The sequence below is a fragment of the Meriones unguiculatus genome, chromosome 15, assembly GCF_030254825.1.
Source record: "Meriones unguiculatus strain TT.TT164.6M chromosome 15, Bangor_MerUng_6.1, whole genome shotgun sequence".
In the NCBI taxonomy this organism is placed as follows: Eukaryota; Metazoa; Chordata; class Mammalia; order Rodentia; family Muridae; genus Meriones; species Meriones unguiculatus.
This window is the reverse complement of record NC_083362.1, coordinates 3,027,131-3,054,813: the sequence shown is the minus strand read 5'-3', so window position 1 is coordinate 3,054,813 and position 27,683 is coordinate 3,027,131. Positions and strand designations below refer to the sequence as shown.

At 54.5% G+C, this 27,683-nt stretch overlaps 1 protein-coding gene across 1 annotated transcript in view; it reads left to right on the top strand.

Annotated features, from left to right (window-relative positions):
* Nucleotides 1-614: 614 nt before the first annotated feature.
* The window catches only part of Adap1 (ArfGAP with dual PH domains 1), a 51,886-nt gene continuing 24,817 nt past the window's right edge, over nt 615-27,683 (top strand). Inside the window, exons 1-3 of the mRNA XM_021640718.2 lie at nt 615-881; nt 18,624-18,754; nt 24,469-24,560. Coding sequence (XP_021496393.1) covers nt 800-881; nt 18,624-18,754; nt 24,469-24,560 — 305 coding nt within the window. The 5' untranslated portion in view covers nt 615-799. The remainder of the gene's footprint in view (nt 882-18,623; nt 18,755-24,468; nt 24,561-27,683) is intronic.

Sequence of the window (27,683 nt, the reverse complement as noted above, 5' to 3'; positions counted from 1 at the left end):
TGGGGACTGCGCCCTTAACGGGGGGAGGGAGCTTCTGGGGGCAGGGGGACACTCCAGGGCCATAACCGTAGAGCCACTAGCACCCCGGCTGTGGCAGATTAGCAAGAGTAGGGGCTGAGAGTCCAAAGGCGGCTGGAAGGCGAAGAGGGGTCGCTCAGACACTTGAAGGGCTTTGGGGGAAAGGCTTTCATTTTTCAGCTGGGTGTGGCAATGGCTTCTAAAGAGCTGCTGCTGCGTTTATAATTGAGGGGGGAAATGGGATTTGAAAAGAAATGGTAGGGCCAGCAGAGAAGCAGACACCCAGCTCCGGGGGTCAGGAGGGTGTGGCCAGCTCCTGTCCCAGCTCTCCGGGATGAAGGTGTAAGACTTGGACCCGTGTGAGGGTGGAGCCCTCCGACCCTTGGAGCGCCGATCATTCCTAGGCAGGGCTGGCCTGCGCTACCCACGTCCTCAGCTGCAACCCACAGGCGCGGCCTGCGTGAGGGGTGGTCCATCCTTCCGCAGCCCACTTCCCTGCGACCCCGCCCCGGGTGGACCGGGGGAGGCCGGGCTCTGGGCAGAGGCCGCTCCCCGCCCGCACCGCTGGGGGCCGCCCTCGGGCCTCGCCGTCCCGAGCGCGCCGTGCGTTGCTCCCCGGTCCCCGCGCGCGCAGCTCCGCTCAGGGCGGCCCCGCGCGGCGACACGATCGAGGCCGGCGCGCGGGCTGAGCGGCGGCGATGGCGCAGGGCGGGCGGCGGGCGCGCGGCGCGGGGCCCTAGCGGGGCGGGCGCGCTCGGGACGGCGCGGCGGCCGTGCAGCCATGGCCGGGGAGCGGCGCCGGGCGCTGCTGGAGCTGCTGGCGCGGCCGGGGAACGCGCGCTGCGCCGACTGCGGAGCTCCGGGTAGGTTGCGGGACGGGCGGAGGCGCGGGGTGCGGCCGGGGGGACCGGACTGCGTGGGGCGCGGGGGACGGGGACGCGCTACGCGCCGGGTCCTGGCTGGGTTGGGGCGCGGCCCCGGGTGCACCTGCCGGCGGCCGGGCCCGGCGGCAGCGGGGCGCAGCATCCGGAGGGCACCTCGCGGGGCCCGCGCGACCGGTGCTGCCGCCTCCCTTCCCCCGCCGGGCTGCGTGTCACGCTGTCAACCGCGGCCGCCTCCCCTCCCCAGCCTTGCGAAACCTTGGCGTCTCAGGGAAAAAGAAAAAGAAAAAAGAGGAAATCATTGGGTCGGCTGCCTTGCGGGGAAAGCGGCCGGTGAGCCCCGGGTGCCTGCCGGGAGTATGGGGGCCACCTGGTTCCCAGCTACCTGGAGGTGACGTCATGGCATCCCTGCCTGGGGCCACCGTCTTGTACAAGCTCAAAGCTAGGGGAGGAAGCGGAGCCTTGGATGGCGCCTGTGAGGACAGGCTGGCCATGTGCCTCTGGTTTTCTATACTTAGCTTCTCTGGGACCAGGACGGGGGTAAGGGGTGGGGGAGGACAGCGGGGGTCATAGACACAGCTGCTAGACATCTTCCAGACTTTGTCCCTTGGTCGCCCCTGGTTTGGAGGGACTTGTAGGGACCAGAGCAGGATTGGCTGTGAAGAAAGGGCCAAGTTCTCCAGCCAGATGGCAGGCTCCCAGAGCCGGCACTCCCAGGCTGATCCTATCTGGGTATGCAGGTGGGGAGAGGCCTGCAAGACCTTTTGGGGATATGGGGGGGGGGCTTAGCATGAGTCCCTCAGAGAAGACCAGGTGTCAGTTCCTTGGGGACATCACGCTGCCTCCCTGAGATGCAGGCTGAAGGCCCACAGCCTGTAAATAGGACCTCCTTCCCATCTCTCCTCCACGCCCCCGCCTCTGGGCTGAAGAGTGACAGCCCTCTGAGCCAGAGACTCTGCCGGTCAGAGTGAGTGCACGCCACCCCAGGGACCCTGGTGTTCCTGAGAGGAGACACTGACCGAGCCTTAATGGGAAGCTAGGCAAGATGAAGTAGCCCTTTCCTGGTCTCTTGAGGCACTGCAGGGCCCTGCCGATGGTGCAGTGGGGTGGTGGCTCCCTGGTGCTAGGTGGTACTGTTGCCAGCTGGCCTGGCTCGGTGGAGCTTCCCCACCTCCCTCGCCCAGGCTGGCCTTTCAACTTGCTCAGGAGAGCTGGCTGTGCCAGAGCCCCTGGTAAGGAAGGCTGATGGGTTGCTCGGCCTGCTCGGCTTCCAAGCCCGACTTAGGCGGTGGTGAACCCAGGAGAGAAGCTGGCTCGTCCTCAAATTCTTTGGCCACCCAGGCCAGGAACAGCTTCTCAGAAGACACCCCTGGACCTCCTGGCCTGGCAGGAAGAAGAAGGGGTGTCCTAAGCCCTCAGTGCAAACTGCCCCATGCCATCCACCTAAGAAGCATCACAGCAGCCCTTTAGTCCCAGGCCACTGGCTGTCTCTCAGGCCAGCCCGCAATGCCTGTAGGCCGAGCCACCCATTTTCAGACTTGGCCTACACCGGATTGCTTCCCAGCCCCTGCCCGTGAGGCAGACAGGGTATGAGGCTTGTTTTCATTCCACAAGCAGGGAAGCTGAGGTCTCAACAGCTTGAACTGTCCTGGGTGTCCACAAGGTGACCAGGTTTCCTGACGCCCAGTCTGGGCCTGCTCACCCTGTCTGTGCGAAGAGCCCATTTTTGCCTGCTCCCTGGGCTCAGCCACAATGCCTGCCCTGTGACTCCAATGGCATGCCTGCAGGCCTCTGAAGTTCAGTGGGCAGTGGGGTCTTCCGTGCTGCTATGGGGTTCTGGAGTCTCCTGCCTTGTGGTGGCCATGTTGAAGGAGGAGGCATGCGTGTTCTGTGTTGTCATGTGGACTGGCTCATGACTGTTCTTCTTTGTTTAGATGTATGTATATATGTAAGTATTTAATATATACGAATGCTCTGTCTTCATGCACACCAGAAGAGAGCATTGGATCCCATTACAGATGGTTGTGAGCTACCATGCGGGTGCTGGGAATTGAACTCAGGACCTCTGGAAGAGCAGCCAGTGCTCTTAACCCCCGAGCCATTTCTGCAGCCCGTGGCTGTTCTTCTTGGCCACACCAGTGGGACCAAGGGTACTTGGGGAGTAATGACATCTTCCCTTAACATCATGGCAGGCCTGGGTCACCTCTGACTCCCAGGCCTGGGGGCTCTGGGGCAGCCTTGAGCAGTTCTCAGCGGCTGTGGGAGGCCTGGAGGGAGGCAGGCGGGGCCCTCTGCAGTACCCACTGACCCTCACCGCAGTCTGTACTTGAACCTGGGGTCCACCCACCACAGATACCCTCTCACCCCGCTATAGTGGGCTGTTACAGGGCATGGTCCTTCCTCCTGCAAGACTCCATTGGTGTCTCTGTCCTGTCAAGAGCTGAGGGAGAAGGACGGTGCTCGGTGTGTCCGAAAGCTGTCCGTGAGGTGGCAGGTTCTCTTTGCAAGCCTCTGGCCGCTGGATGGCCTGGGAGGTTTTCGAGTCACTCATTCTTGCGTTGATGCTGGGCAGACCTGCACTCCCGGGAGCCCTGACCTGCAGCCCTGGAGGGGCGAGGAACAGGGAGGAAGTGCTGGCATCTAACTAGGCAGGTCAGGAGCAGTGCCTGACACCATGCCCAAGGCTTCAGGTCCAAGCTTCTTGAGGTCCCAGACACAGGCTAGGTGAGAATGACCCTAGGGCAGTCCTGAAGCAAGGGACAGGCTCAGAGCATGGCTTCTCATCCCCCCTGGAGGCTTTGGGGGCACTCAGACACTACTTCTAGTCCAGCACTCAGTATGAAAGGTTTCAGGAGTATTATGGCTAAGGTTAGGGGAGGGTCCCGTGGGGGGGGGGCAGGTGGAAACGTAGGTCAAGGCTGGGAATTGGGTCTTACAGACCACACTATGTCTGGAGCAGTGGCCCAGAGGGCTTTTTCTTTCTCCTCTTCCTCTTCCTCTTCCTCTTCCTCTTCCTCTTCTCTTCTCTTCTCTTCTTCCTGTTTTCTCCCCCCTGTAGTATTGTAGCTAGAACCCAAGGCCCTGGGTATACTAGGCAGGTGCTCTACCACTGAGCCACACCCCAGCCCCTCACTGAGGTATTCTAGGCAGGAGCTTTACCACTGAGCCACACCCCAGCCCCTCACTGGGGGAATTCTAGGCAGGAACTCTACCACTGAGCCACACCCCAGCCCCTCACTAGGAGATTCTAAGCAGGGGCTCTACCACTGAGCCACACCCCAGCCCCTCACTGGGGGATTCTAGGCAGGGGCTCTACCACTGAGCCACACCCCAGCCCCTCACTGGGGGATTCTAGGCAGGTGCTCTACCACTGAGCCATACCCCAACCCCTCACTGGGGGATTCTAGACAAGGGATCTAGGCATGACACTATATCCATAACCTTTTTTTTTGTAAACTTTTTGTTTTGAGATTGTTCATTGAGTCACTTGTCCTGAGAGCAAATTTGCATTACCTAGCTGCCCAGGCTTGACTTTCCAATCCTTCTGCCTCATTTTCCCAAGTAGCTGAGTTTATAGGCATGTACTACCAGCGCCAGGCCTATGTGTGTTGTGTGCCATCCTAACTATTTCTAACGTGTAGTTTGGAGGCATTAAGCACACTCACAATTCTGTGCAACTGTCACCACTACCCCCCATCAAGACTTTCTCATCTTCCCAAACCAAAACCCTTTTACACATTAAACAAACTGTCCCTCCACTACCCCATTCCTGAGATCTGCCGTTCTGCTTGACTTCCCAAGGAATCTGACCCTCCAGGAGCCTTCTCTGTCTGTCTGGGACCTGGTGTGAGTCACTTGGCAGTGTGTTGATGGCAGGTGCCAGGAAGCCTTCTTTTTCAGGGCATAGTAGTATTCTGCTCTAATATGGACATACTGTGCCGTGCCATTCACCTGTGCATGACAGCGTTGGCTGCTAAAGAGCCACTGTCTCCCCTCGTGGGCTTGTCAGGCCTGCCCACTGCCGGTCAGTGCTGGAAGTCAGTCTGCAGTCAGGACCAAGGGCTGGAGGCCTGTTCCCCTGCCCCAGCTCTGAGCAGCTTCCTTCCCTCCTAAACCAGCGGTTTTCAAGCTGTGGGTGGTAACTCCCAAGGATCAGATAATTACACTACAGTTCATAACAGTAGCAAAATTACAGTTATGAAGTAGCAACAAAATATTCTTATGGTTGAGGGCCACCGAAACAGGAGGAACTGTATTAAAGTGTCACAGACTCAGCGAGGCTGAGAACTACTGTTTGGGACCTCAACAGTGTCCCTCTGCTCTCCATCCCTGAAATACACCAGCTATACCTACCCCAGAGTGGACTCCTTGGGTTTCTGGGCCAGCCCCAAGACCCACAGGCTTCTCTCTGCCTACAGGTGCTGTGACCAGGCCCACGTGCATCTTGAATGTGGATAACACTGCCCAAGACCCAGGCCCCTGACTCTTAGGCTCCTGGCAACACTAGGTTTAGGGTCATTTGCTACGTTCTCAGTTGGCACCAGGCAGGAAGGTCATTCAGCGTGACAGAGGGTAGCCTGGTGCAGTGTGGCTAGAAGGCATGAGAACTTTTGGGGGAGGCACGCGCTGCTCACAGCAGGGGAGGGGGCTGAGGCTTTCCGGAATGGAGCCTTTGACAGTCCCTGCACCCCCAGCTCCACCCACATGTGCAGTGCTGGGAGGGGAGACTGAGGCAGGCAGGCAGAGGTGATGTGGCTGGAGCTGGCAGCGGGAGCTTGCTGGCCGTGCATGGCCACTGCCACATAATTGGCTGGGGTTAGGGGAGCCAACACCCCGATATTCCCCAGCAGTGTCCAACAGAAGCCGCTGGTGGAGGGGGCTAGAGGAGAGGCAGAGGAACAAGAAAAAGGCAGGTTGGGTGTGCAGGAGGCTCTGGGGTAACAGGCAGAGATGTGGGATGGTCACACTTGTTAACTGCTCTTGTTTATTTTGTGTGACTATGTGTGTGCATGCCACCGCACACACGTGGTGGACGGAGAACAACATGCAAGAGTTGGTTCTCTGTTTTCTACCATGTGGGTCATGGGGAGCAATTCAGATCATGTTTGTCAGGAGGCGCCATTACCTCTGAGCCTTCTTACCAGCCTTGCATTTATTTATTTATGGAGGTCTCGGGTGGCTCAGGCTGGCTTGGAACTCGCTACATAGCTAAGGCTGTTCTTGAACTTCTCATCCTCCTGCCTCCACCTCCCTCCTGCGTGCTGGGATGTCGGGCATGCAACACCATCCTTGTTTCATGAAGCTCTGGGGATGGAGCCAAGGGCCCTGCATGTTAGGCACTCTCCCTACCAATTACATCCTGGCCTCAGGCCTGTTCTGTTTGTTTTGTTTTGTTTTGTTTTAGACAGGGTCTCACTGTGTACGCAGGCTGGTCTGGAGCTTGCCTTGTTTCTGCTTTAGTCTTCCGAATGCTGGGATGACATGGGCTTTGAAGGGTTCTGCCGTGGAGCACTGCTTTGTTATTCTGGGAGTACCCTACCTTTAGGGAGGATCATAGAGGTGCTCCCAGGGAGTGCTGACTGCATTGCCATGGTTACAGAAGACTCCAGGGGGCTAAAACTTGGCATTGGAAAGTGATGGGATATAGCCTACAATGGGGCAGAAATTTACCTAATGTGCCTAATGTGCGGTATGCTGCTGGTGCCAGAGGCCGATAATCCCACACACTTGAGAAACTGAGGCAGGAGTCATAGATTCAACCCTAAGGGTCGAGGCTACGGAACACGTTCCTGGCCAGCCTGAACAGCGTAGTGAGATTGTCTCCAAATAAGTAAAAGAGAGGGCGAGGGCTTAGCCATGAGGTCTCCTCCGTGGGACGGAGAAGCCAGTGTATGTGTGAAGAGCTGTGACAACCACTGCAGATCTTGGCTTTACCGGGGGCAGGGGGAGCCTGGAAGCACAGCATCGAGGAAGTGTCCCAGCTTCTGACCGCGGAGAAGGGTCACCGCTGGTGCTGCAGAGGGATGCCTCCAAGAAACCAGGTACAGGGGCATGTGTCTGTGTCCCAGCACCTGGGATGCTGTGAGGCAGAAGGATTGCCGTGAGTTTTAGGCCGGTGTGAGTCACGAAGTGAGACTTTGTCTCAGAAATAAAATCGCCTGGGCACTGTGGCTCAGGCCTTTCATCCCAGTACTTGGGAGGCAGATCTCTGTGAGTTCAAGGCCTTCCTGATCTACATAGTGAGTTCCAGGTCAGTTAGAGCTTCATAGTGAGAGACCCTGTCTCAGAAAACAAAACGAAACAAAGCAACATGAATAAATACATAAACCCCTCCCAATCAATAACTAATCGACAGTGACTGAGCCAGATGGTATTGGAGGGCAGAGCTGCCACTCAGGATTGGGGGGGGGGCGTTGGGCTGTGTAGGTGGGGTTGGGTGTGCCTCTGAGGAGAGACAGAACGGGAGCACATTGGCGTCAGGTCTTAACTGCCAGCACAAGCCACATATGATAAAGTTAACTGACTACGTGAAGACGCAGTGGCGTTTAAAACCCCTCTTTTGCGGAGGTTACACTTGTAGCTAGTTCTGAAGCTAGGTTTCCCCTCCACGAGACTAGCTGAGGTGTGGAGCAGGGGCTGAGCACCTTGGGGACCCGGGAGAAGATGCCAACGACCCAAAGGAGAGGGGTCAGGGAAGGGCCTGTGTGACTGGGGAGACAAGCATTGTGTTCTCATCTGAATGGGAAGGGAGGTACAGGGCAGGGGTGGCTAGGGGCCCTGTCTAGAGGAGAACCTGAGCCCCTCCAGCATCCAGGGTCCTGAGGCTGACTGAGGGCTGACTACATGGGAAGCCGGTGTTTCCATCCCAGTGGGACAGGAAAGCAAAACAGCTAACGGTAGGCAAGGAAACGGGACACCCATGTAGGGGGGTTGCTGGGGGCAGCTACAAAAACATCCCACCCCCAGAGAAGCTGGTATTCTATCTCCCGTGAAGGGCTCTCACCCTCCAGCCTTGAGCTGCCCACTCGCCTCGGGCCTGGGTGGCGAACAGGCTCTCCGGCCACGATCTCAGCTGTGTACCAGCCTTTGGAAGAGCAAAGGTCCCTAGAGCAGAGCCACATTCCATGGACAGGGTCCACTGCCCCACTCCTCCCCCTGCCTAGGCCTTGGCCAAGGGGGACACACCTGCCCCACTGGCTCAGCCCCAGAACACACCTGACCTGCTCCCGGAAGCAATGAGGGGCTGAGTCACATTAATGAGACCAGGAGAGGCAGGGCACGGGGGGTGGGGTGGGGGTGGGGGAGGTGGGGGAGGATGGGTTGGCTGATGGCCTTGGGCAGTCAGAGTGTTGGTGGCCCAGTTGGAGCATGAGCGGCTGGGTGTTGGTGGCTGGGTGCCTAGGACTGAGCTTTTCACCTGGCATTCCACATCCCAGCCGCTCTTGCCCCAGGGCATGGTTGTGGCTTGTCTGGGGATGACACGGGCCCTAGAACAGTCTCCAAGCTGTTGGGCAGAGTATTCTGGGATCCTAGCTGGCTAAGCAGTGGGCCAGACAGTGGCAGTGAGCCTCAGGAAGCAGGTGGTCGCTAGTCTCTGTGGGGAAGGTGCATCTTGGAGCCAGGGCCCGCGTAGCGGCCACCTGGAGGGCCTAAGGGGCCCTGGCTAGCTCTCCTGAGGTACCGACACAGTCTTGGGCTGTGTGCAGGTTTAACCGACCTTCCTTCTGCTCACAGGCCCACCCTGAAGGGCTGTGGCACCCATCCAGGATCTCAAGTGACAGGCCAAGTGGCCAAGACTCTGGAGCCTTTGTTCCGGTGGGCATGCGGGTGGCAGGCCGTGAGCACCTGAGCACAGGTAGCTGGGGTGCTGTGAATTGAGGGCTGACGTGGTTGACATACTCCCGGCTGTTGAGTTCGGAGCTGGCTCTGGTGCCGCCTGGCTGGAGTCCACTCCTGTTCTGGTGGCTTCCAGGCTTGTGCTACCCAGGGTCACCTGCAGTGGTCGGTTTTAAAACATATCGTCAGAGCCTGGGGAGTTGGCCTGGTGACTAAGAGCGCTTGCTGCAAAGCACGAGGACCCAGGTTCATATCCCCAGCACCCGTGAACAAAGCTGAGCGTGGCTTCCTGTACTTGTAAGCCCAGTTTGGTGTGCGTGAATGGGGGCCAGAACTGGGAGGAGCTCTGGAGTTTGCTGGCTGGCAGCCTAGCTTAGGTTTAGTGAGAAACCCTGTCCTCAGGGGAGAGGTAGAGAGTGTTAGAACAAGAGACCGTGTCCTCTTCTGGCCTCTACAGAAGCAGTGACACACACACATAAACACACACACCAACCTAAGATAGAGAGAGCTAGAACAGGACACTCAGTGTCCTCTTCTGGCCTCTACCAGCAGTTCACACACACACACACACACACACACACACACACGCACACACACACAGGCACACACAGGCACACAGGCACACACGCACACACACACACACACAGGCACACACACACACAGACACACACACACACACACCAGCTTCAAAGTCAGGTGTTGCTTACATTAGGGAGGCAAGAACATTGTGAGTTCCAGCTTGGGCTCCACAGTGAGACCCCGTCTCAAAACTAACAATCAGAGCACCGTTGGGAAGCTTCCGAGGCAGGGGCAGAGCCGTGTGGTGGCCCTCAGGGGCGAGGGCAGGGCTGGGACTGCCAGCCTGGGAGCTGCTTCTGCCTGTCACCGCAGTTTACAGAGCAAAGCCTGGCTGGCCCAGAGCTGGGGTGGCCGGCTCCTCACCGGAGTCTGGAACCCACTGCCCGACCTCACTGGCCAGGCTGGCTCCATGCCAACCTGTTTGCCTCCAGGGTTTCCCATGGGTGGAATCGTGCAAGGTTAGTGCAAGGTTACCGCGGAGGGGATTTCAGGATGGGGTGAGGCAGGAGGCCACACCTGCGGCCCTGGGCGTGGCCAGGCTCTGGCCTTTGCCAGGCTCCTCATGTGCCATTCCAGCCCCACTCCACACCTCTCAGCCAGAGCTGCCCATCTTCACCACAAGAGCTCTTCCTCCAGGAAGGCCTCCTGGCTTCCTGCCACCACTTGCCTCTCACTCTTGGCCACACCACAGCTGCCTTTCTGTGACGTGGAAATAAATGTCCACCTACCCTTTCTATCTTCTTTCCCCCCGGTTCCCAGACTCCATGGAGCCAGCAGTTCACCGTCGGGTAGTGCTGTCACCTCCAGCAGAAGGGAAGAGACCCTTGGGCTGGGCCTGCCTGCCTGAGGGAAAGGTGGGGAGCAGACATCTGTTGGCTGGACTCTCTGCTGGGCCTGGCCTGCAGCCGGTCAGGGCCCTGCTAGCCTGGAGTTTCAGACACACTGAGAGTTCCTGGTTACATTCTTTGAGGTGACAGGACTTCAGGGGCCACCCATCGCTGGGCCTTCGGCTCCTGTCAGATCTGCCTCCTGGCCGCAGCCTTTACTGGCCCCTGTGACAGCACAGGTGAGAGGAAATCTTTCCAGGTAACCAGGCCAAAGGGCTCAGTTAAGGAATGGCTCTACTCCTGGGTCTCTATCCTCTCCCCCACTCTTCCCTGAAGAGGCCCAAGGACAGTGTGGGGTCCTAGAAGACACCTTCTGGCTGTCAAGGCCTGGGTCTACCACAGTCTGACCCCAGCCAGGTGTCTGACCCTACCCATTTGTTTTATTCCAGAAACTGAACCAAGGAGAGAATTTCACTTTAAAGGGGCAATGATGGGGAAATGGCTCAGCTGTGCAAGCAAGAGCACCTGACTTCCGGCCCAGAGCCCAAGTGAAATACCAGGTGTGGGTCTCAGGGGCTTGCTGGGCCACAGCCTCAGTGAGAGGCCCTGTCTCAACAAGGTGGAGTGACTGAGGAACACATCTGGCATCAGCTTTTGGCACTTGCATGCACATGCGTGCGCGCTTGAAGGTCACATGGAGGTGGAGTGAGGCCATGTGGTTCAGTGTTGGGCTCCGCTGAGCATCCGTTGTCTGCGGGGCAGGCTGGAAGGAGGGTGCTGGCTCTGTCCACTAGACCCGAGGCTGCTGAATGGGAGCAGCCCAGGGCTCCCCGCAAGCTGCAGGTCACACCGCTGGCCACACGCTGGCCACACGCTGGCCACACCGGTAGCACTTCTTCCACGAAAGCCCAACCTGTGGCTTGATCCCTGTGCCAGCACCTGGACACAGCTGGCTGCCCTGGGCTGGCAGTGGGGACCGAGGGAGGCTCTATGTTCCTGCTGCCCCCCCCAGGGAGCCGTGGTCAAGACTTTACACACTGCAGTGAATCCCAGTGTCCAGCTGGAGGAAGTGACTACGGTCGCTGTTCAGCTGCTGATCATTTTTATGATCTCAGGACGTCCTCAGGGTCTGGAGAGATGACTCAGTTAGTTATTCAAGCCCATGTGGTGCAGGCTTCCAGGCTTCGCTTTCCATCCCAGAACCCACACAAAAAAACTGGGAGCGGTGGTGGCACCGCCTGTAATACCAGCTCGGGAGAAGCAGAGGCACTCCGAGTTTGGGACCAGCCTGGGCTACTTAGTGAGACCCCGGCTCAAAAGCCAAAACCGAGGTGGATGGGGCCTGAGGGATGACACCTCAGGTTGTCCTCTGGCCTCCATACACGCAGGCACTCAAGCGCATGCACACACACACACACACACACACACACACACACACACACGAACAACATGGCGACGCATACAAACACAGAATGCAGTGGCAGTGACAGGCCCCAGCCCCTTTGCACCCCGTGACTGAGAGCCTTCTGTAGCCCGCAGAGTCCCTCTGGGCAGGCATCCGCCGCTCTGCCTATTTTTGTCCTCTGTTCTTTGTAGCATTGGTGAGCTCCAAGCACGCTTTCATCACATCGGTCCCCTCGGGGCGTGGCTGCCCTTTCACCTCTTCTCTTGACGGCAGCTTTCAAAGAGCAAGCAGATCTTTTTAATTTCATCAGGATAACTTCCTTCCCTCCCCCACCACGAGTCGGCTCTTAGCGCTGTCTCCTTTGCTGCTTATTTTAAGAGTGGAACTTAATTATAACATCTCCCCTCTCCGAGCCCTCTCCACGCCTCCCCAGATGCATGCGTCTCTCCCACAGTTGTTAGTGCACAGAAGTTTGTATTTATATACATACACATTCCTAAGCAGAGCCTGTGGAGTCCACGCTGCATCACTCACATGTGTGTTTTCAGGGCTGACTGTTTGGGCACTGGTCGGCCAGTTGGTGTGTGCTTCCCTGGGGAGGACCCCGTCCCTGGCTTCCTGATTTCCTCAGCTTCCTGTAGTTCCTTTCATAGGGCTGAGGCCAGGTGGGCTTTTCCCTATCCGGTTTGGTCTGTTCTTTGGTGTCATCCTTGTTCGGCTCCTGGCTGGATGGTCATGTTGCTGAGACTTTATGGGGCAGCCTCGGATGTTACCAGGAAGCCTCGTCTTGTGGAAAACTCCCTGGGCACCTGGCTCTCATGGCTTTCCTCCCCCCTTTCCACATATGTCCTTGAGCCTTAGGTAGCAAGGGTTTGGTAGCTGTGGCCACTGGAGCTGGGCCCCACGGCCCCACAGTTTGAATGGTTGTGCTTTTCTGTAATGGTCTCCATCAGTTGCAGAGAGACCTTACCTTAATGAAGGGTGAGGACTGCACTTACCAGTCCCGACTCTCTAGATGGCTCAGCAGTTAAGAGCAGTGGCTGTTTTTCCAGAGGACCCAGGTTCAATTCCCAGCACACCCACGGTGGCTCACAACTGTCTGTAACTCTAGTTCCAAGATATGCATGTAGGGAAAACGCCAATGCACCTAAAATAGGATAAATATTTAAAAATGTTTTTCTTTAATATTGATTGATTGGTTGACTGCCAGAGCCTCTCTGCCTAACCCTCCATGACCTCACACTCACGGAGATGGAGATCCACGTGCTTCTGCCTCCTGAGTGCTGAGTTATGGGTGTGATGTTTGTGTATGTGCTCGCACGCTTGCTTGGGCACAGAGTTTCAAGTGCCCAAAGAGGCAGGAAGAGGGTTTTGGATTCTCTGGAGCTGGAGTTACAGGCAGTTGTGGGCTGCCTGACACTTGGGCTAGGAACCAAACTTGGGTCCTCTGCAAGAGCAGCAAGTGCTCTTAACCACTGAGCCGTCTTTCCAGACTTAACCATGCATCTGTTTATAAAAAACATCTTTTTTGAGCCAGGTAGTGGTGGTGCACGCCTTTAATCCCAGCACTCAGAAGGAGAGGCAGGTGGATCTCAATGAGTTCGAGGCCAGCCTGGTCTACAGAGTGAGCCCAGGACAGCCAGGGCTACACAGAGAAACCCTGTCTCCAAAAACAAACAGAACAAAACAAGAAGCCCTTCTCTTTCTATACCAAAGTTATAGAGGTTTTGTTTTGTTTCCTCCTAGCCTGATACAGTGGGCTTTCTGGGCAAGCATGGGGACCTGAGTTTGAGTTCCCAGTATACAATGGGAAAGCCAGGTGTACCCATGCTTGTCTGTCTCCTGTCACAGAGATGGTGGTGGGAGACAGGAGGATCTCCCGGGCTTGCTGGCTGCCAGCCAGCTCCAGGTTCAGTGAGGGACCCTGTGTCAAGAGACTATGGGGTAGAGCCACAGCTTGTTCTAAATGTCACAGCGAACCATTCGCTGATTCTGCCTTGGTCAGTTCTCAGATGCCACTGTCGGGTAGGCTTGCTTGGGACTCTGTTCTGGTCCGTTGGTCTGTTTATCTGTTTCTATCACCAGCGCCACACTGTTCTCAAAACTGTAATTCAATAATAAGTTCTAAAAGCAAGTGCTGTCTTGGTCTCTTTCGTAGGCAGTTGTGATGATTTGGTATCATTTATCTGTGCATCTATTTTTGTTGTTGTTATCTATGTATGTACAGCATGTGTGCAGATATATGGGGATGCATTTATGTGTGTCGGTGAGGGCGTGCACATGCCAGAGCACATGTGTGCAGGTCAGGACACCTCCTCATCCTTGCCCCTGTCTGTGGCAGGTCTCTGCTGTTCGTCTGCGGTGTACATCAGGCACCTGCCCGTGTGCTTCCAGGGCTTCTCCTGGCTCTGCATCGCATCCCCCCACGGGAGCACAGGGGCCACGGATGCTCACGCTATGCAAGTGGCTTCTGCGTGTGTCCTGGAGCTCCACACTCAGGTGCTCACCCTTCTGCTGTGCTCTGAGCCCTGAGCCATGCCCCAGCCCTCAGTTCCTCAGCCTTGGGAGCTCACACGTGAATTCTAGACTCGTTTGAAATTTGACTTCATTAGGAGTCCCGTTGGATATATGGATTAATTTGGCAAGAGTTTATATGTTGATAGTCTTGCCTCTTCCAACCTGGATAAGGCTTCTTTCCACACTACAGATCTTTAATCTCCACACACAATATTTCATAGTTTCCTATATACTGTGCTTCACATCTATTCTCAGATTTATCCTGAAGGCTTTCATGTTTTATAGTATTAAATAGGTTTTTGTTGTTGTTATTGTTTGGAGACATGGTTTCATTATATGGCCCTGGCTGGCTTGGAACTTGCTACTTACACTAGGCTGGTTTCAAACTGAGAGATATCCTCCTGCCTCCGCCTCCTGAGTGCTGGAATTAAAGGTGTATGAGAGAGAGAGAGAAAGAGAGAGAGAGAGAGAGAGAGAGAGAGAGAGAGGGAGGAAGGAAGGAAGGAAGGAAGGAAGGAAGGAAGGAAGGAAGGAAGGAAGGAAAAGACATGACTGCTCCTAGGTATGATGGAGGAGAAAGTTTATTATAAATATGTGGAGAGCTTAGCCAGAGGCAGACACATCTGGGAGAGCCCAGAGCAGTCATGACCCTGGCACCATGTCGGGGGAGGGAGAGGAGAAGGGAGAAAGGAAAGCCATGTACAGCAGCCAGGAGACCAAAGATACAAAGTGTACAAAAAGGAGTGTGCTGGATTCTGTAGGGAGGAACCTCTGGGGGAAGGACAGCCTAGCCCCTGGGCTGGAGAGTTCAGGGTAGAGGGTGGGATGTGCCAGTCATGCCCTGCAACAGGTAGGGACTGAGAGATGCTGGGAGAGCCTGGAGGACAGGTCCACTTTGATATGTTAAATAGGCGCCTGTTCCAGGCTGGAAACGTAACAGTAGGATTTGTTGTTTGTATGTTTTTCAAAACAGGGTTTCTCTGTGTAGCCTTGGCTGCCCTGCAATTCTCTTTGGAGACTAGGCTGGCCTGGAACTCAGAGATTCGCTTGCCTCTGCCTTCTGAGTGCTGGGCTTTTAATGGAATTATTAAAAAAAATGCTTGTTTGATTTTATTTGATTTTTATTTTTGTGTATGGGTGCTCTGCCTGCAGGTGTGTTTGGGCACCACACGTGTGCCTCATGCCTGTGGAAGGCAGAAGTGGGTGTCTGACCCCCGTGAACTTAAACCTGGAAATTGAACCCAGGTTCTCTGCAAGAGCAGCAAGTGCTTTTAATCTCCGAGCCAGCTCATTAGCCCCATGTAAATGTGTGTGTGTGCGTGCGTGTGTGTGTTTGTGTGTTTTAATTTTCAAATTCCAGTTGTTTGCACTGTCTATAGAAACAGTAGATTTTTGTTTGTTTCATGTTCTGCAACCTTGCTAAATACTTGTGTTAGTTTTAGAAATTTTATCAGAAGATTTTACATTTTCTGTTTGGTTTTGGTTTTGGAGCAAGATCTTACTATGGAGCCCACCCAGGCTGCCCTGGCACTCACAATCCCCCTGCCTCAGCCTCCAGAATGCTGAGACTGTAGCCACCAGAGGTTTCTTAGATGATCTTGTTGCCTGAATTAAAACGGGCTTATCTCTTCTTCCCCATCTGGGTACTTTTTATTTCTTTTCATTGCCTGATTTCACTGGCGTCCCCAGTACAATACAGAGTAGGATCCTGCCCACAGAGGAAGTAGTTACGATGCCCGCTTAAAGCCTTTCACCTGCTCTGTGGGGAAGTTCCTCTCCTTTTAGTCTCAGAGAGGGTTGTTTGTTTGTTTGTTTGAAATCAGGATGCTGCATTTTTGTCAAATGCTATTTCTGCATTGAGGTGATCCTATGGTTTTTCTCTTCCTTCCTTCCTTCCTCCCTCCCTTCCTATTTATTTATTTGGTTTTTCAAGACAGGATTTCTCTGTGCCTGGAACTCACTCTGTAGACCAGGCTGGCCCCGAACTCACAGAGATCCACCTCTGCCTCCCTGAGTGCTGGAATTACAGGTGGGCGTCGCTGTCCAGCTGCTGTTTGATTTTCAAGTGTTAAACCAATTGAATTCCTGGTCGAAGCCCCGGTTGTTTGTGACGTTTATGTATCATTGGATCCTGTGCTAGTCAGGCTCTTGTGTGGCATCAAAAGGTCTTTTGCCTATGGACTTCAGGGGTGTCAGTCTGTCATGCTGGGGAGGGGTGGAGGAGCGGCCCAGCTCACATCACCGTGGGGAGGAAGCAGAGGAAAGTGATGAATGCCAGAAGTGGCCAGAGTGAGGTATGTCCCCAAGGCCGCACCCTGACTCACCTGCTTCCTTTAACCAGACTCCTTCCTGCTTTTTACCACCTCCCAAAAATGATGTCATCTTATGCACGTATCAAAGAATTAATAATCTCTTGCCCGGATCAGAGCCCTCACCAAAGTGGGCTTTGCTAATAACAAACTTAGTTGAAAATCAGAATTTACTACCACAGGTCTGCAGGCATGAGGATCTGAGTTCGAATCCCCAGCATCCATGGAAAAGCCTGGTTCGTTAGGAAAACAGGACTGTCCCCTCCAGCCTTGCACTGCTCCCTCTCGCTGCCCTTGGTCCCTCAGGGGCAGCAGTGCAGCTATCAGGACAGAGTCCCAGCCATGAATCAGCACTTGGAAGGGCCGTATCCTGTCAACAGGATTCACCGGGTCAGGAGGAGGCTCTGGGGATGAGCTCAGCCCTGTCCTGGATGGCCAGGCAGTCTAACTGAAATGGCTGGCTCTAGGTGCACCTGCATCAAAAGACAAGGCAGAGGTCCACGGGGAAGTGTTCCAAATGGACATGTGCAGGAGAGCACAGGCACACGTACAAACAATGCGTGTGTGAAAATGAAATATACCCATAGCCACACACAACTGCCACAGGTAGAGGTGTCTCTTGAGGGGCGTGTGTTTCCGTCTCAGGTGGGAATCTAGCAGTGACAGGTTATATAATATGTAGTCTACTGTGTCAGTATTTTATTCAATATACTATTTGTATACTATGCTCAGGTGCAGCACAGGTTGCTGGTGAATCTCATGATACATGCCTGTCATCACAGTTATTTGGACGAATGAGGAGTTCAAGGTCAGCCTCACCTACATAGCAAATTTGAGGCCAGCCTGAGTTATATGAGAAAGGAAGGAAGGAAGGAAGGAAGGAAGGAAGGAAGGAAGGAAGGAAGGAAATGCCAAGTTGGCTTTAAGGCAACAAGCAGAGCAAATTCATTTTCCTACCCTTGACACATGCGCATCCCAGATGTTCTGCCTCTTTGTCAAAGCTTGGCCACATCAGTCTTTTAAGTAATTAGACATTCTTGCTTGGCAAGATGGCTCAGTGGGTAAAATCAGTTGTTGCCAAGACTGATGGTCTGAGTTCAGTTCCCCAGGGCCCACGTTGTGCAAGGAGAAAACTGACTCCCACAAGTTGCCCTCTGACCTCCACACCATGACACATGCACTCACACACATTCACGGGTATATACAAAAATAGGTAGATAAATGCAGGGCTGGAGAGATAGCTCAGTGGTTAAGGGTCTTGCTGATCTTTCCGAGGACCAAGGTTCAATTCCCAGCGCTCACAACCATCTGCAACTCCATTCCCAGGATCTAATTTCTGGCTTCCTTGGCACACGTGATACACATACATTCAGGCAAGAGACCCAGACACATAGGATTTTTAAAATTTAAAAAATAGATGAAAATAATTGAAAATTATTTTTAGAGATTCTTAGCTGAAACAGGACTGGGTAGGCAATCTCAGCAACCTGGGAGCTGAAGTAGGAGTCAAAAGTTCAAGGTCTTCCTGGGTTACAGAGTGAGTCCATCCTCAGTAACTTACTGAGACTGTGTCTCAAAGAGTAAAGACAGCTGTGGGCATCGCATGGTGGTAGAGCTCCTGCCTAGAATCCCCCAGTGAGGGGCTAGGTGTGGCTCAGTGGTAGAGCCCCTGCCTAGAATCCCCCAGTGAGGGGCTAGGGTGTGGCTCAGTGGTAGAGCACCTGCCTAGAATCCCCCAGTGAGGGGCTGGGGTGTGGCTCAGTGGTAGAGCCCCTGCCTAGAGTTCCCAGTGATAGTCAGGAGGTGTGGCTCAGGGGTTGAGCTCTGCCTAGAATCCCCTAGTGCAGTGGTTCTCAACCTTCCTAAGGCTGTGGTCCTTTAATACAGTTCCTCATGTTGTGGTGACCCCCCCAACTATAAAAATATTTTGTTTCTGCTTCCTAACTATAATTTTCTATGATTATGGATAATAATGTAAATGTCTGATATGCGGGATATCTGATATGTAACCCCTGGGAAATAGTAACTTAAACCCTAAAGGGGGTATGACCCACAGATTGAGAACCATTGCCCTAGTGAGTGGCTGGGGTGTGGCTCAGTGGTAGAGCTCTTGCCTTGTGTGCACAAGGCCCTGAGTTCCATCCCCACCACCTCCTGCCATGGATCTCTATTGGTCTCAGACTGAGCTTTCTTTGTGGGCATGCTCTGGAGTCTTGGCTGAACTTCCTTGACCTCTGCCCTTCCCTTCTAGATCCTGACTGGGCGTCCTACACCCTGGGTGTGTTCATCTGTCTGAGCTGCTCTGGGATCCACCGGAACATCCCCCAGGTCAGCAAGGTGAAGTCAGTCCGCCTGGATGCCTGGGATGAGGCCCAAGTTGAGGTATGGGTCAGGAGAGGGGCGCTGGATGGAGTGAGGGGCATGGACAACCCTGTGTCCATGTGTGGGGTGATCCTCGCTCCCTCATCTCCAGGTCACCTGGGAGTCTGGGCTGTCTCGGGCAGTGGCCCATGAGGAGTTCTGTTGCCCGAGGAGACTTGGGCTAGCTGAAAGCAACAGTTTCATTTCTGATCCTTCTGGGGAGCCACGTGGTAACAAAAATCAAAGCACTTGTCCATCTGTCCGCCCAGACTTCCATCCATCCATCCACCCAGCCACCCACCCACTCGTTCCTCCGTCCATCTACCCATTCACTCACCTGGGTATCCATTTATCTATCTGTGTATCTGTTCATCCACCTATACATTCATCCACCCACCCACCCAGTCATTCATGCAGCTATGTATCCATCCATTCATCCGGCTGTGCAATCAGGCATCCATCCATCCATCCATCCATCCATCCATCTATCCATCCATCCAAACACCCACCTGCCTGTCCATCCCCAGCTTTCTATGCATGCATATATGCATCCACCCACCCACACATACATCTATCCATTCATCTCACAAAAGCACATGGACATCTACTGTGTGCCAGGCTAGGGGAGCTGAGCAAGGCAAAAGCATTGCTACCCCCTGAAAAAGCAGGTGCGGGAAATGGGGAACACAAGCCCAGGACACAGGGAAACTGGTCTGCTGCAACTAGGCAGAGTGTGGGGCCAGCATGGGACAAATCCACATGGAGATGAGGAAACAGTGATGGGTTGAGCAAACATATTCCCAGCATAGGGTGATGAGCTCCACTACTAAGCCACACCCACCCCCTCACTGGGGGATTCTAGGCAGGTGACCACTGAGCCACACCCCAGCTCCTCACTGGGGGATTCTAGGCAGAGGCTCTACCACTGAGCCACACACCCCTAGCCCCTCACTGGGGGATTCTAGGCAGGTGACCACTGAGCCACACCCCAGCCCCTCACTGGGGGATTCTAGGCAGGTGACCACTGAGCCATACCCCAGCCCCTCACTGGGGGATTCTAGGCAGGTGACCACTGAGCCACACCCCAGCCCCTCACTGGGGAATTCTAGGCAGGTGTTCTACCAACTCCTAAGGGGGCTGTGGTGCAGGACTTGGAGTTTGGTGATAGATCTGATTAATATGCAGACAGTCCCTGAGTACTAGTGAGAGAGACTGTGGGGTGAGGGTTTAGGGAGGCCATGGTCCAGATCAGTGGTCTCAACCTTCCTAAAGGTGTGACCCTTTAATATGCTTCCTCATGTTATGGCCCCCATCATAAAATTATTTTTGTTGCTACTTCATAACTAATTTTGCTACCGTTATGAATAATAACATGAATATCTGATATGCAGACAGTCTTAAGCAACCCCTAAATAAGGGTCATTTGACCCTAAAGGGGTCCCAACCCCCGGGCTGAAAGACCACTAGTCCAGGGGAAGGTGAGTAGGGCCCAGCCCTGCTATGGGAGTGAGGAGGGACAGAGGACAGAAGCTGGTTTAGTTAGCGGGCTGCTGGATTCTGCTTGCCCATCAGTGGAGCCTGTTGGAAACTCAGCTCAGGCCATCAGCTAGGCCGAGGTCAGACCTGTAGACACCTGTGCCCAGGACCAGAGGGTGTTCTCTGCCCTGGGAGTACCTTCGGGACCCAGGTAAGGCGAGTCCCTGGCACTTGGTGGGTTCATAGTGTTGGACCTCAAGTAGGACATTTATTTTGCAGTAGAAACCTTTTTGCCAAACATCCTGATTCCCTCTCTCTGTTTGTCCCCCACTAGAGAGAGAGCCCACATGTGCTAGGCAGGTGCTCTACCCCTGAGCCACGCACCGACCACCTGCTGGGAGATGGTAGGCAGTTGGACTTGGCAGTCTTCCAAGTCACGCTCTTCACCATCCTAGAGGAAGCAGCCAATTAGTCTTGGACTCTGTGTTCAGGGCAGGCTGGCCTGATCTAGTGATTCCATGGGGCAATCCCGGCAGAGACCAGAGGGTTGGATAGCGTTGTCCTTGCCCATGTGTGACTGCAGCTGGGGAAGGGAGCATCAGCCCAGGATGGAGAGCGGCTCGCAGGCTCTTGGAGGAATTTGGACTTGGACCACAGAGGCCCGTCCAGAGGCCCGTCCTCCTTTCTGTCTTGCACTCCCTGCACTGCAGCCTTGCATCTCAAGACTGCATACTGTTCTCAGTGCTCCTTAGCTGTCCAGTTTGGTTTTCAGGGACAGGGCCTCATGTATCTCAGGCTAGCCTGGAGCTGGCTACATATTTGAACACTGATCCTCCTGTCTCTGGCTCCCAAGTAATAATAGGACCGCAGGCATACATCACCTCTCAATCACCTCTCTTGACTTACTTTTGTCAAGACTTTTGTATAAGATCTGTTTTTAAAAAATTACTTTCTGAGGGCTGGAGAGATGGCTCAGAGGTTAAGAGTATTTGGCTGTTCTTCCAGAGGACCTGAGTTCAATTCCCAGCAACCACGTGGTGGCTCACAACCATCTCTAGTCATATCTGGTGTCTTCTGGCATGCAGGCAGACATTGATAGATGATAGATAGATAGATAGATAGATAGATAGATAGATAGATGTGTTAAATAAACATCACTGTCGTCTGTGGCCAGTGCAACCGTGTGGCAGGTAAATAAAGGCATTAGCTATAAAGCCTGAAACCATGGTTTCAGTCTGTGGGTCTAATCCTTGGAGCCCACACGGTGGAAGGAGAGAACTGACCTCTGACTTCCACGTGTGTGCTGCTGCACACGGGCATGCGCACACACAGTACATAAAGACGTGTGTGTGTGTGTGTGTGTGTGTGTGTGTGTGATTGAACACGGTGGTGCATGCCTTAATCCCAGCACTTGGGGAGGAGAGGCAGGCAGCGTTTAAGGTCAGCCTGATTTACGTAACAAGCTCCAGGCCAGTCAGGGATACCATAGGGAGACCCTGACTTTTAAAAAGGGAAATACAAGCTGGGTGCCGTGGCTGTGGATAGAGACAGATGGATCTCTGAGAGTTCAAGGCCAGCCTGGTTTACAAAGCAAGTCCAGGACAGCCAACGCTGCATAAAGAAATAAGCATAACTGAAAATGTGTTTTCTTTAGACAGGACCTCGCCGTAGCCCAGGCTGGCCTGCTCCTTAGTCTTCCTCTCCCAACCTTCAGAGTAGTCGGGATGATTGTCAGGTGCCGCCAAGCCTGCTAGTAAATGTGTTTTAATAATTTGCTACTGCTGTGCTCAGGGCACACTCACCAGGCCCAGCCAAGCGTTGATGGACTGAGAGTCCCTGCTCCCCCTGGCTTTGACCTGTCACCTCCTCCTCACCCCGGGAGCCACCAGGGACCAGTGTTCTGTGCTTCTTTTGGAGAGGTGTCTGCCTGTATGAGCATGCATGTGTCTCTAACCCCCACACAGGGACTTTTTCATCTTTCATATAGTCCACCATAGTCTCTGGAGTATGTAGACCGCCATGGCCTTGCCCACTCCCCTCCGGGTGGACACTTCGGTTATTCTTTCTTTCCCCTTCTGTTTCCTCTTTCTTTATCATTCCTCTCCCTTTCTCTTTCCCTCCCCCCACCTTCTCGGTTTTTGGAGACAGGGTCTCATGTAGCCCAGGCTGGCCTTAGCTCACCGTGTAGCCAAGGATGACCTTATTCTCCAGATCTTCTTGCTGCTCCTCTGAGTGCCAAGATTACATAAACATCAGCGCCTCCCACTTCCCTTTCTCTTTCGTTCTTGAGGCTTAGTCCCTCTATATAGCCCAGAGCAGTCTCACACTCAGATCCTACTGCCTCAGCCTCCTGAGGACGAGGATGACAAGCCTTGGTTTGCTTTCAGTTCCTTCTCTCTGCCACCATTGGGTCCCCCAAGCTGCTTCACAGTATGACATTTGTGCTTCTGGAAACTCATTGGTGACCCAAATTCTTAGAGGTGGAGGAGGAAGGTCAGAGGCCAGGCAGCTTGCCAGCCTGTGAGAGACTTGCCAGATTCCACCACAGCTGCTTACAGGGCTCCAGTCAAACTGCGGGAGGCTGCATCCCATCCCAGCTGACCTGGCTGCGTGGGTGCCCTTCCCAAGGCGAGTGGGAATTCCCTCCTCTTGAGCCAAAGGACCCAAGAGAGGTTTCTTGCCTCAGCCTTCTCTCTGCTCTCTTGGTGGCCTCTCCGTCTTCACTGCTTTCACCCCCTTGGGGTTTCTTGTCAGGAAACTCACCCACTAAGAAGCAGGCTCAGAGAAAATAGGTTTTCAAGGGTGTCTTGGTTTTACTCATGGTGGTTTTTGTCATGAAAATTTTTTGTCTTGGCTTAGTCAAACTGATCAACCTTTTTTGTTGTGGTTTACAACATACTCAGACAGACTCTGAGAACTGGCTGTTTGTCGCCCAGTATACATGTGTGTATGGATACAGGTGTGTTTGGAGGTCAGGGGACAGCCTCAGGTGTCATACCTTTCTCAGGCACCTTCTCCTTTTGGTCTGTGACAGGGTCTCCTGTTGGCCTGTAACTTTGCCCGTAGGCTAGGCTAGCTGGCCATTGAGCTTTCACTTGTCTCTGACTTCCATCTTGCCATCGCTGGACTACAAGAGGGTGTCTCTGCACCATTGGATCTTCTCAGGCCCTGAGAGTTGTTTGTTTTATTTCAGTACCAACTATGGATCCCGGTGCTACTCACCCCTTCCTGGGGGATTCTAGGCCGGTACATTGTCACTGAGCCACACCCCAGCCCCTCACTGGGGGATTCTAGGCAGGTGCTCTACCACTGAACCACACCCCAGCCCCTCACTGGGGGATTCTAGGCAGGGGCTCTACTGCTGAGCTCCATCTCCAGCCATGGAGGGTTGCTTTCTAATATTTAATTTAATAAACAACAAGCACCTTATCTACTGAGCCATCTTGCAGGTCTATGACTTGCTTTTAAAATGTTATCACAGTTGTTTATTTGTGTGTTTGTATGTACATGTGTGTGTGTGAGGGTGCACACGTGTATGGTGTGTGTGGAGGTCAGAGGACAACGGCCAGGAGTTGGTCCTCTCCTTAGTGTAGGTCCCAAGGATCTAACCCAGGTTTTTAGGCTTCATGACACTGAGCCACGTCATTGGCTCCCAGTTTTGGCTTATTATATTATGGTGTGTGCAAACGTGTGCATGATGTGTGAACCGGTGAGGGCACACACATGCCATGTACATGTGGTGATCAGAGGACAAACTCTGGGACTCAGTTTGATTCTTCCTCCAAGGTTCCTAGGAATGGAGCTCAGGTTGTCTGGTGTGTGGGAAAGGCATCTTAACCTTTTGGGCCACCTCAGGGACCTTTATTTTATTTTATTATTTTAATTTTATTTGAGACAGGGTTTCTCTGTGTAGCCTTGGCTGTCCTGACTCGCTTTGTAGACCAGGCTGGCCTCCAACTCACAGCGATCAGCCTGCCTCTGCCTCCCGGAGTGCTGTGATAACAGGCCTGCACCACCACACCTGGCTTCACAAACCTTTCTTTAGGGCCTTCCTTCTATATCCTGTCCCTCGCTGCCCCCTGGGAGCTCATGTCCCCGAGACAGGAGGGTTCCAGAGTCCTGTCCCCAGGACCGGCTAAGCGCTTGACATCCCGGATCAGATGACCTTGTAGTGGCCCGAGGAAAAGCAGTCGCCCGGCACCAGCACTGTTCCCCGGGTCTGGGGCTCCCTGGCTCTGACCCTGCCCCCTCTCTTGCAGTTCATGGCATCTCACGGGAACATGGCCGCCAGAGCCACATTCGAGTCCAAAGTACCGCCCTTCTTCTACCGCCCCACGTTCTCCGACTGCCAGTGAGTACACAAAGGGCTCTGTCAGGGCCCTGGTAAACATCGCTGGGCCTGGCCCCGGGTGGCACTGGGCGGGCCGGTGGGGCATTCGGTGGGAGCTGCGACTTTGAGTATTTGGAGAAAGCTTATGGCACGGGTTTGCAGGAGCCTAGCAAGAAGGTCCCTGGCTATGTCCCTCCCTGCAGTGGAGACATCCATCCATCTCTGTCCATCTCTGTGTGCATGCATGTATCTGTCTACCTTCTGTCTACCTGTCTGTCTGTCTCTCTAGCTACTTGTTTGTTTTTCATTTACGGAAGAGTCTTGATCTGAACGTAGCCAAGGCTAGCCTGAAACTCCTCACCTTTCTGCCTCAGCCTCTTGAGCACTAGGAACAGGCATGACCCACCATCCTGGTTTTACTGCCTGTGGCTTCTGAGTGGACCTGGGTGCGCTGGGCCATCACTGTGTCCCCTTGGGGTCTTTAGCTCGTGAGCCTCTTGGATGATCCTCGTGGCCCGGGTGGAGGATGTAAGAAGCTGGTGAGACCAGCCACCTGGTATCAAGAAACTGCAGGAAAACAAAGGAGGTAGTTACCTGCCTCCTCTCAGCCTCGGTTTCTTCATCTTCCAAGGGAGCAGGGACAGTGACAGAGAGCGATAATAAGGCAGTGATAACTGTGGGCTTGCTCTGCTCCTGCTTCCTCCTGGGTTCCCAGCCCTAGCTCTCTGTGTAAGCCTCCCCCTCCTGGCATGTGTGGGGGGCCTGTATCTCTCTTGGCCCTTGCCTGGGGCATACCTCCATGAAACCCCCTTCCGGCTCTGGGTGGCACTGTCCAGCTCTTGGGGCATGGCTCTGTGTGGTACCTCTCAGACCCCCAGAGCTGGGGCCCCTTTAGATTCACCGTCCTTAGATTCTCTACTGACTTTCCTAGTGGTCTCAGGGTTTCTTCAGGGCAGGGCAGGGCAGGATAGGGCAGGGCAAGACAGGGCATTCCACCTTGTCTGTCTTCTGGGTGCCTGGCACAGCCACCCCTGTGGAAGTCAGGCAGAGTGGCTGAGCCTAGCCACTGGGGCACCTCTGCTCATGAGGTACCGTGGCCACCCGGCTTAGGTGCTGACCACCACCCTAGCTGTCTCTCCCCTTTCAGCTCCTGAGTAGCCCTGGGCCTGGTTTTCTTTGTCTGCCTTTCCCCAGCAGAACACTGTAGCTCACCATGGCTCACTGTATTCTCTGAACAGAACGGGACTGAGCCCCTGCTCTGATGACCCGGTATGTGGCCAGAGAGCTCTGACTTGTGGACACAAGGCCTTCAGTCCACCCGCTGTAGCCCCTGATGTGAGGCTCTGGGCCTAGAGTGGTTGAGAGAGCTCCTGGAAGACACAGGGGCAGGGATCCACACTGGAAATCCCCATTCTGTGGGCAGGCAGAAGCCACCCTGACGTGGGTCAAAGAGAGGCCAGCCTTGAGCCAGCTGCACGGCTGTGCAAGTTGCTTGTCCTTCTGGAACTTTCCAGAAGGAATTTTTCCTTTCCTAGACCCAGGATGAGAAGAGACCTGACCCCGCCCCTGAGTGCAGTGACCCCTCTGTGTGTTCCCTTTGCACCCTGCCTTTGCCCCTCATTCCCGGGCCTGGTGTGGTTTAGCTCTGGCTCCACCTGAGCCGCACCCAGGCTGGTGTTTGCTCAGCGTTTTTCTTGAATTGACTCACTTTGTAACCCCAAGGTCCTGGGGTGACCTACCCCACACTCCCTGGTAAGGGAACCTCCAGACACCTGGCATGGGAGGGAGGCCGCAGCTCCCCAATGAGGCCCCCAGACTTGGGGGGCACCACAGAGGAGAGGGGATCTCCTTGAATCTGTAGGAGATGGGAGGCTGGGAGGAGAGAAGGGGAGAACGGCAGCGGGAGGGGGCTGTCACAGTCCTGATTTCCTGATTGCAGAGGAGAGGCTGGGGTGTGTCTGGGGAACAGGTGACTTAGAAGGAAGAGGTGAGGGGTGGAAAAGAAGGAAGGAGGAAGGAGGGGGAAGGAAAAAGAGAAAGGAAGAGCAGGTTCGTGAGGAGAGAGAGGAGGGAGAAGAGAGTGAGGGCAAAAGGAGAGAGAGAAGAGGGGGAGGAAGCAGGGGTGTAAGGAAAAGGAGGGGGAAGGAGTGTGGGGAGAAGGAAGAAGGGGAATAGAGAGAGGAGAGGAAGGAGAGAAAAGGAGCAGGAGGCAGGAGTGTAGGAGAGGGACAAATGGGGAGGAAAGGAAAGAGGGAGGAGTAGAGGGAGGAGCATGAAGAGAGAAGAGGGTAAAGAGGGAGAGAAAAAGGAGGGAGGGAGGAAGAGGAGGAAGATGTGGAAGTGTGAGGAGGAGGGGAAGAAGAGAAGAGAGGGAGGAGGGGAGGAAAAGGCAGGAGTGTTGGGAGAAAAAAGGAGGAGAAAGAAGAGGGAGAGGAGGAGGCAGAAAGGAGTAGGGAAGAGAAGATGGGAGCAGGGAAGAGGGAGGGTCCCTTGCCGCACACCAAGGGTCCCGTGGGACTGTGTGGTGGACGAGAAGCTGCCATGCAAGGTGACGGGCAGCCCTGTCCGAATTTACACACTGTCAGACACTCACCCGGCAGGCCCGGGCTCGGCGTGAGTTTTCGCATCTCACCAGAGTCTCAGGAGAGAGAAGCCAGACCCTCGCTGGGCCTCAGGCCCTATTGCCCTGCCCCATGCATTCACCTCTACAGGGGCTACCCGGTGGGGGGCACACCCAGCCCTCCCCTACAGGTGCCTGCCCCCATCCTGCCCGTTTCTCAGCACATACAGCTCTTCTGAGGCCTGGTTTCTGTCACCAACTGCTCTGTGGCCAGGGTCTTCTGCATTTCTTCCGCCACCACTTCCTGGCCTGGGCTGAAAATGGTCTGCACTGGTACAAGAAAGTCACCTGGCACATCTTTCTACATGGCGCTGCTGGCCACCGGGCCCTCTCCACTGACTGGGCACTTACCCGAGGTGGCATAGGAGTCTGTGTACAAACTGTGGGTGCTGTGACAAGAGGCCATGCACGAGCCTCTGTGACCCATGCGAACGTGTGATATGTATGTGTATGGCGGGTACTGAGGGTCATCATTGCCTAAACGAGACGGTGTAAACCGCAGGGCCCAGGCAGGGTTAGCTGAG